Source organism: Antrostomus carolinensis, unplaced genomic scaffold, assembly GCF_000700745.2.
Source record: "Antrostomus carolinensis isolate BGI_N321 unplaced genomic scaffold, ASM70074v2 scaffold14450, whole genome shotgun sequence".
In the NCBI taxonomy this organism is placed as follows: Eukaryota; Metazoa; Chordata; class Aves; order Caprimulgiformes; family Caprimulgidae; genus Antrostomus; species Antrostomus carolinensis.
In genome coordinates, this window is record NW_010287850.1 from 33,112 (window position 1) to 43,146 (window position 10,035).

General features: G+C 40.4%; 1 protein-coding gene across 1 annotated transcript; it reads right to left on the reverse strand.

The window, feature by feature from the left end:
- Window positions 1-480: 480 nt before the first annotated feature.
- MC3R (melanocortin 3 receptor) lies at window positions 481-1,850 on the reverse strand. Its single transcript, XM_010164525.2, has one exon. It carries the CDS (start codon window positions 1,688-1,690, stop codon window positions 713-715), a length of 978 nt encoding a protein of 325 aa, XP_010162827.1. The 5' UTR covers window positions 1,691-1,850; the 3' UTR covers window positions 481-712.
- Window positions 1,851-10,035: the final 8,185 nt, after the last annotated feature.

Sequence of the window (10,035 nt, forward strand, 5' to 3'; positions counted from 1 at the left end):
TATCACAATAAGTAATGTAAATGCTTTCTTCATATGAGTCACTCCTATCAGGAAGCTGTTTAAGTCACACCATCACTGATACAGTAGCTGTTCCTTTTCACTTAAATGATTTCTACTGAAAGAATATTTCGGTGCAAGAGGAATGTTTACTTTCAGCCTTCAAAGACTTTACTCAGGTTGCTTTATAGCAAGCAGCAGAAATGTCAATCCATTCTTTTAATAAAAGGTGGAGGCATGAGAGTAAGAGTAGAGCAATGCTGTTATCTGTCAGTGTTTTGATTTGTCTTGCAGGTGAATAGCTTTCCATAGAGGTTACTAATGGAATCTTTTAGAAAATACTGACTTGTTGATTGTGGCTCAGAGTTAAAGCAACAGGTATAAATGAATGCTAGAGAGAATATTATTTCAGCCTCCATAAGATAGTATTGCCTTTCAGGTTTCATTTTTCCAGTAAGTTTCTTAAGCTATTTCATAAGCCACTCTGGATTTCCTTCTTTTATAACTATTTAAATAATTTCAAATTAGTTGAATCTGGTTTTCATTTTGAAAAGTATCAATGAAGGTATTGAGTGGAAGGTTATTCTTTATTTTCTGTGCCTTTACTGCAGGCACCGCTTTTAAAGCGGAACTGCTATGTATCTAGATACATATATATATATTCATACACCTATTGTGTGTGTCCTCCCACTATTCTCAACACAAAGCCAGATGTTTACAGCATGCACTGTCCCACACTCATGCCATAACAGCAACAAACTATTTCTTTGAACGTCTTTCTCATCTCCAGACTCCGGAAAGCATAAATGAGTGGATCAATTACCGAGTTGCACATTATCAAAACCAGATAAGTATTAAAGTGTGAAGTATAGCAGACGCAGTATGGATTCATTGGGCATGAAATGATGAGAATGAGGTGAAGGAAGAAAGGTGCCCAGCAAACAATGAAGACCCCAAGTAAAATAGTGATGGTGACAGCTCCCTTCATGCAGGTGCGCTGGTAGGGCACCCCATCCACGGGGAGAGCTGCAATCCGCTTAACATGCAGGCGTGCAAACAAGAACATATGAACATAGAGGGAGGCCATGAGAAAGAGCATGGTAAAGAACATGGTGATGAGACAGACAATGACAGTTTTGCTTTCTGAGTAGGCAATGAATATGATGCCACAGATGATACAAGCAATCCAAATGATTGCAATCAGGGTTAAAGCTTTCTTCACAGTCATGATGCTGTGGTAACGAAGAGCATAGAAAATAGTTATGTACCTGTCGATGGCTATAACCAAGAGGTTGCAAATTGAGGCTACCAAAGAAATACAAATCATTGAGTCAAAAACATTGTCCATATGCTGAATAAAGTGGTCATCAATGATCAAATATCCGTTGCTCAGGATTGCAATCATGATAGTCTCCAAGGCATTGGACATGCTCACTAGCATATCTGCCACAGCCAAGCTACAAAGGAAGAAATACATAGGAGAATGCAGGTTTCCATTCTTCAGCACTGCAAGAATGACAAGGATGTTTTCCAGCAGGCTGATGATCCCTAAAGTCAAGAAGACCTCAGCTTTTATGAAGACCTGTTCGCAAAATCCATCGCCACTTCTGTTATTCAGAATTGAGTCACTGAAGTCTTCAGTGGCATTAAGCAGCACAGGCTGAAATGAAAATGCAAAGTGTGTGGTATTCATTGTCAGCAAAGGACTCGAATTCACAAGTGATTACGGACCTGATAGAGCACAGGTTAAAAAAAAAAAAAAAAGAAAAAGGGAGGAAAAAAGAAAAAGGAAAAGAGGTCCTTACAAGTTGTTGCTGTGCACATGGGATGGAATCAAGCAGGACTTTTGTTTAGTCACTTTTACAAGTAGAAACAAAATCTGTATTTACAGTGAGCTTTGTGTCAGTCACAGGTTGCTCTTCTGCTTTATAAGAAAGTGAGATTCAAATCTTGCAGGTATCAAAGAGTTTTCTCTGAAGGAAAAAAAGCAGCAGCAGCAGCAGCACATTGCTGTTTCTAGCTCTCCTGATGGTTAAAAGCAGGGAGTTTTCTCATCTGCTCTCCTCAGCTGGAGCCAGTGCAGGTTTGTTGGCAGAACGTTGCAGGCTCAGTGAAATATCTCTTGCTATTTCAGTGGCAAGAAACGAAAAGAGGACTAAGTGATTTATACATGCATGAAAGAAAAAACCAACTCCTACTTAATCCTCCGTGCAGAGCAGTGACCATTGGAGAGCAAGCACCTTTCTGAGTGACAGCTGCAAACACCAGGTACAGATCCCCAGCGCTGGCTGCAGCCCCGGATCCGAAACTGTCTGGCGCCCTCTGCAGAGAGCGAACAGGATGGATTTGCCTTAAAATGCGTCTGAAAAATGAGATTTTCATCCAGCAAAACTTTATGCCTGTTCTTGACAGCCAGGTCCTGCTCGTGGGCAGTGAGCAAGGGCAGGCAGGATGCCCATATGCTGTTGTGGTCCCTACTCCTCTCCTACCCGGAGCCTGAGCTCCTCTTGCCTGGTTTGAACGAGCTGGCTGAGCCCTGAGCTGAGTCCAGACAACATCTCCCTTGAGGGTGTCCTGGGCTCGCTTGGGCTTTGGACCTTGTGGTTAAAGGCAACCTGAGGGTGGGTTGTAGTACAGACAGGATTTGGGTGCAATAATATACCCGTGATATAGTTGCTGAGGTGCTCCAAAGGCTGTCATCAGCTAGATAATATTGGTTTTATCAGACACAATCTCCCTGGGATTTAATTCCTTCCCCCAAATGATTAGGGTTTTGTTTGTTTATTTTGGTTCCTGAATTTCTTGCTCGCAAGTGGAGCAAGGTGTGAGTCTGCACACTCTACTCCCTCTGTGTTATGACTTTCCAGCTCTGCTGAAGGATCTCAGTCAGCCTAAAGCTTAACCAGCTCTTGTAGGTTGATGTTTTTTTCTTTCTCCTTCCCCCTGTCTGCAGAAGTGTGCTATGTGTTGTACTGGTAGAAAAGGGTCATCCCAGGAGAGCCAAAGCTCAGCTGGTTATTAAACCAGTTACATAGAAGTTAAATAGAAGTTAATTAGAAACTGAATTCAACTTCTGGCAGCTGGCTTCAAGGTTAGAGTTCTTCAAGTTTAATTACCCTGGTTAAACCTTTGTGGGATTTTTTTGTGGTTGTTTTTGGTGTTTTGGGTTTTTTTAAATATATTGTTGCCCAGTTCATGAGAATGGACATTTAATGTTGGTCTGTTTTCCTCTGCAGAATTGCCAATAGCCTGATCCCTTCTGACCTAACTGCTTTTGAACTTTGTCATCATCCCTTAAATTTCTGATAAGTTCTTTTTTCTCTGTGTGCTTCATGACTCATGTTTTTGTAGAAATGCTTTAAAATCAAAGCTATGTAATGTCATGTGTACTAATGTCTGGAGTTTGTTACAGGTTTGTTAGCTCAAAAACTTTCCAGTTTCATTTTGAGCCCACAGAATTATTATCATGCGCTCTTGATTCAATACCAAGAGTGAACAAATCTCAAATTCAGACTCCATATGATACCTCTACAAGGACTATACCTGGCGCAGTAATTTTAATCTGACAAAATAGCTGGAGACTTGCTCACTAAGTTGTCCATTTAATATTTTAAAAGGTTTAACTGATCTCTCAAAGTGTCTCCCTCAATTCAGTGATGTATTTCAAAGCAAATAGCTTAAAACAACAATCTCTCTCCCATGCCTCTAATCCTACAGCAGGGAAAAGTTATTCCCTCTACTGAAGCGCAGCAGTTATGGATTTATGCCTAGAGCAGCGATCTTTATTTTGTGCAGTGAGCCCCAGTTGCTTGCCAGCATTCTTGAGCTGGTGGAGTGCACTCAAGATAGTGATTTCAAGACATAATGACTATCACTGGCCTTGTAAATGTTGTCTTTCCAAGCGAGGAGGAGCTGGACAGCTGTCCCTCCTGCCAGCTCTGTCCTTGGGTACTGTCTTGTGAAGCGGCAGGTGGGGGATGTGTCCTTCCAGGGTGAGGACAGGATCAAAGGCAGAGCTCCCATTCACGGAGGAGAGCTCACCCTGGAGAAACAGCATCCTTCTGGGCTCACCTGCTGATGGAGGAGCACTTATGTTTTAGACACCCACATGTAACTCAATTCATAGGAGTGCTTTGCCATTTACATTCTAGTCCTGTCTTCCTCATCTAGTTAATCTCAGCAATATACTGCGTTAGTCCTGTAAATATCAACTCGCTTCATCCCTTGTTGCCACACTGTTTCAGAAGACTGCCACAAATTTCCCTGCCTTTCAACTGAACCTGAGAATAAGAAGTCATTAAATGTGTTTCATCATGAATTTCTGAATGTATCTGACAAGGAATCAAGCCACCATTTGCGCGGAGGTGCAATTTGAAGTGGAAACTGAATGTTATATACCAAAGTGGATTAATGGTACTATTAGCTTCACCATTAAGTGCTAAAAATAGTGGGCTGGAGCCTCATGTATCTGATGACAAGCTCCAACTGACTCTAAGGTCTTTGCAAAATGGGAAGAAGCTGTGTTTGCACAAAAGATAGCGACGAGACTTATTTTCAAAAGGTGTAGCAATTTGAAGTGGAAACTGAATGTTATATACCAAAGTGGATTAATGGTACTATTAGCTTCACCATTAAGTGCTAAAAATAGTGGGCTGGAGCCTCATGTATCTGATGACAAGCTCCAACTGACTCTAAGGTCTTTGCAAAATGGGAAGAAGCTGTGTTTGCACAAAAGATAGCGACGAGACTTATTTTCAAAAGGTGTAGGGGGATTTCTCTGATCAGCATGGAAAAACTATGTGATCTGAAAGTTTTCAGTAAGTTTTGCAATAACATATGATACGTTGCTGTCCCTCAGCTTTCAGTTCCTGCTTCATTTCCAGAGATACAGTCAGTGATCGTGTCCATTGCAGTGCCAAATAGAGAGGTTGTTCTAACAGCCATGGCAGTGTTGCAGTGGATTTGCATCGCGGCAATTGCTACATTTCATCTGAGGAGTGGCAACTCATTAAATCTACTAAAATGATGCTAGACTTTCATATCCTCAGTCTCTGAGACTGTGAAGTCGACTTGTCTTTGCCCGAGGAGTAGAGCCATGGCAGTTGTTGCAACCCAGGGTGTATAAAATGAAGTAATACTTGGTTTAGGTCCTCCCTGCACCAAAACCTGGTGAAGAGAAGATTGGAAAGTTAGAGATATGAGACATGTACTTCCCAAATTTTGCCTTTTGCAGAGGTGCTCCCACCTCTTATACCCAAGGCCTCAAGGTAAAACTTTAAATTACTGCCTGAGATGTGCTCAGAACTGTTCAGAGGGGATCCAGGATGGAAGTCATGTGGGTTGAGTGGGACCAGTCAAAATTTTGGATCTTTGGACTTTACTGTGTCATGGTGAGCCAGTAAACTGACAGTATATCTCAATGTTTCATTGCAGCTCTGTTAATGTACAAAAAGTGTCATCTCCTATTTTAAATCTGTGAGTAAAATACCCTTCTCAGCCCTTGTCTTGGGCTCTGCAGTCCATGATTAATGTTCTATTTCATAGCCTTCTCTCCAGGTGTTGTGAGACTACATTTATTTGACACCCAGGGAGCAGTTTCATCTTTCTGCTGCGTTCCTGTTTATTCCCCGGACTCAAAACCCAAACTCACTGTTGAAAATATTGATATTGTTTTTTCATCTTCTGGTGTGCTGAAGGAGAGTCCTTGGTTTCTGTAGTTGCTATGCAACTGTCACTGACTCTGTCTAGTTCACAGATGCCATGTTTAAGTCAAACAGCAGCTGGGGGCACAGGTCAGAGGAGAATGGGTGCATGGGAAGGGAAAGCATTTCTTGCAGCATTAAGTTCAGTCCCCTGCTGTATCAATTATCGTTGACAATTATATCACCCCCTTTTCATATTTTATGCTTTCAACTTCCAGCCCCAAATCTCTGAACTGTATTGCTCCTTGTAGGTGGAGAGGAATCTGTATGTTTCACCAATTTGGCATGACTTTCATCCAGTTAGACTATCATATTTGTAGTGATTAAATAGATGCTAAGAAATCTCTCTGGTTTCGGCCTCTAGAATTACCCTTCTCCTTTTCTGATTCTTTTGTTAATATATTTCTTATGATGAGTCTTCACACACCTGGAAGTTTATAGGGGCAAGGAGTAGTTTGTATGCTTGTTTTACTTTGTGTTTTACTATAAGCACTTAATTCCCTGTACTCTCATTCTGAATACAGAAGTGCTCTTCAGCCTGCAGAGTGATATACTGGAGGTGGATGGTGGAGATGGTCGTCAGGGTCTCACTTAGCTGAACAGTGGAAATCTATTAAAAATGTACCTAGAGTTAAAATCCTGTGTTGGTTCTGTATACAAACACCAGCACTTGGGTAGACTGCTACAGTTGAAATCAATTCTTTAAACAAATGTGACCTAAGACAGTTTTTACTGAGGGAAACACCCTTCTGTGCTTCTATAAACAATAATTTAAAAACCAATAAAAATGAAAAGTTTTAGCAGCTTGAGGGCCAGATTAAAATGAACATTGAATTTCATTATGAAAATATCTCCCTAACTGCAGAGGCATTTGAACACAATCAGCACCAGCATTTTGACCCTGAAGGTTTCTAGATACTAAAGATTTCTGTGTCTCACCCTGTGCACATCTCACATTTGGCTGATGGAGCTCCTTGTGCCTAAGCCTGACCAGGATCTGCAGGACAGCTGGACGGACACCTGCAGGTACTCTCCTCGCTACACACTATACCTGTGACTGGATTTGACCATGTTTAGCAGTGGCCACCTCCTCCTTTTGGAATGGGTTCAGAGGAAAATGCATCTTTACTGTGTTGTATTCTGGGCTACTAGTTAGAGCTCTTGCCCAGGATGTGCAAGACCTAATTTCAATTCCTTTATTTGCCTGAAAACATGAGATGGTTTAAGTTCATATTTTCACATATCTCCATCATAAGCCTTGATTTGTCAGAGTTTTACCTTGTACTTTCAGGGCAGCATAGAGCTCTGTGAACTAGCAGACCATTTGTGTAATTATATCCTCTAATACACACTTGCCATCATCTTTGCTTATCTGCCAATGCCAGGGCTTTCCTTCAGTATCTGAGGCTTCCAAACTTAAAGTTATTACCTAACCCCTGAATCTGTAATGTTGGCATACATAATGAATATTATGTATGCTCCATTTAAAGCAGATAGATCCTTAGAAGGATCATGAATAACCGTTCTAAAATGTCAGGGCAGCCCACCCCAATCCCACAAAAATGAAATTAGTAAAATGTGAAGACTAGATCTATTGGGATGCCTCTTACTGAAAAGGTTTCATTCATGTCCTTTATCTCATCATTTAACCCTAAAATGACTCCCTCTCAAAAAAAAAAAAAAAAAAAAAAAAAAAAAGCTGTGAATAAGATGACATCACAATTAATGAAATATTGGCTGTGATTAAGTTAAATAAAAAGGTTTATCTGTTTTAACTACCAGCAGAAATTAACCATTTTATTTGGTAAAAACCTCAGTCATATTTGACAAAGCAGTTAATATTGTAAGGTTTCTTTCTTTTGTGTGTTGTTATTACTCAGTTGTTTCTTCACTAATTAAACTACTTAATCTTCAGGGAAAGGTAAAGAGAAGTAACAGCTATTACTAAGTGTGGATAATGGAGTCTTCTAGAGAGAATTCCCTTGTAAGGTTGTTGAATGAAAAACCTTATTTAACACTGTCATGAGATTCAAGTTGATAATGGCTGATAAATTCATATAATTTTGTTATTTTTAAATAATCTTTCAACAATAGTTTGTGCCAGACAAAACTGGAAATTTTAAAGGAAGTTGGAGAATAAACAGTCAGTTACTCCCATGCAGCAGGTGATTACTACTCTCATGTGGTACCTAGTAGCTAAAATAGTGAAATATTCTTGAAGACCTCTCCTCAGTTTTATTCTTTTTAGGAAAGGACTTGGCAGATAAAATATTTTATCTTAGCAAAGCAAAAGCAAAGTACACTGTTTTTAAATTCCGTGCACATTTCTGGAGTGCCCATTACTCTACAGGCTCTGATTTGGAAATATCTGTAAACATGTGCTTGAATTCACCACCTGGGCACTTCATGATGGTTACTCAGCTTTCTACTGACATACAGAGTTATTTGATGCTGAAGAGCCGCCTTTGTAGAGTTTTAGTTTTTGATAATAGAATACTTGACAAATGCAATAAATTAAACTTTGGATCTTATTCACTAAATGGCTTGGAGATCATGAACCACTTGAGTATTGACTTAGTCCAAGGAAAAAAAAACTGTTTAGTATTTTTATCTGAAATAATGAAGATATCACTCATTATTAGAAATAGTGGAAATGTGGTTTGGGCTGTTTTTCAACTTGGAGATTATCAAACTCCAACAAAACTGGAAGCAGGAACCTCACAAGAATCTGGCAAAGAGGACGTACAGTGACACTGCTTTGAACACTCAGATGATTAAGCGCTGTGTACTAAAATGCAGTGTTTTTCTCGAATGTCTTAGGGTAACAGCTTTCTAAGAGCATTTTTAGTACTGTCAGATTCACAGATTGAAGAATCACTTGCAGTGTTAGATATCAGATGCAATATTGGAAAGATTTCAGTTTTGTGCTTACAAGAGGTTGTAGTTCACACACCTCACAGTAGTGTCCATAACTAATAACATTATTTTATTGTCTGAGACTCACTATGATCTGAGACAAAAATGAGCCTGACATCAGCTGAGGTCAGTGGAAGTTGCATATGTCTATACCAGATTAAGACATTTTCAAATTAGAGGAGTAGATCCTCACCTGATACAGCCAACTGAAACCCTGTTGAAGCAGAGCACTAGCAGTTTGCATCATTTAGGATGTGACTCACTGACTTTTCTTTCAACCCTGGCTGGAGCAAAAAGCACCACTACTGCAAATGAAGAGGTGGCCTGCCAGCCTCTGTGATTAGTGAGGAAAAGGAACATGTAATAGTGATTGCGATGAGGTGGCTTTCAGAAGAGTGTTTCCATAATTTCAGACAGTTAACAGGTTAATTTAAACAGCCTCAACTTTTGGACATTATATACAATTTTCCTTCTCATCCAAGGGTAAAAGGAGACAAAGCAGACCTGATTGCAAAACACTTACCAGCACCTGCAGGTGCTTTGTCATATTTAAGGGATTTTAAGTGCTTCAGACTATTAATACTCAGTATCAGTTTTGCCCTGTCATTTACAGAGTGAAAGACAAGCAGATGTGATTGAGCCAGCTGCATTCTACTATTCAGCTTCATCAGTGCCAAGAATCCCTGGAACATCTTCCTCTTCTCCCTGGAGAAGCCCTTGTCTTCATCAATCTCATCGCCCTGTGGTGCTGGGGCTGAGCAGTGGGTGCATTTGGCCTTTTAAAGACTAATAACCTAACGCTGCTGACTGACCTAATTCCTGGCACTATAGATAACTGTAGGACTTTGGAGACTGGCAAGCTTTCAAGATGATTTTCCTGAGCTGTCAGATGCTGTGAGTGGATGGATTTTGGGAGAGATTTTTCTACTGATGCTTAGATCACCTCAATTTGTGGCTGTACTTGGAGTCCAATGTTGCTTCCTTGCAGACAAAATATTAATAGAAGGACAGAACCCCCTCAACCAGAAAACTGAAGATTTTTTTCCCCCTGATACTGCCACTCCTTACACGGTAGAGGTGGACTGTATGCTGTGTCTGTCACCAGCCACTCCTAGACCTGCAGAAGTACCAGTTTCAGGCTGTTTAAAATTATTTCTGTTTGTGTGCCTGCCTATTCATGTGTGGCCCCACATGAAGACTGCATAAGAAAAGTTGCTGACTGATAAGTCATCTTGGAAAAAAAAAAAAAAAGAAGAAAAAGAAGTGAGGGGGAAGAAAAAAGTCCCACAAGTGTTTAGTTGGTTGTGAGTTCATATTTCAGAATATGGGACTTTCCTGAAATGAGTGGGAAAGGCCATGGGATGGGTGGTTTCCTCTTTCTAGCTCTGGAAGAGAGCTCCCATAAGACAGCTTCTCTGAC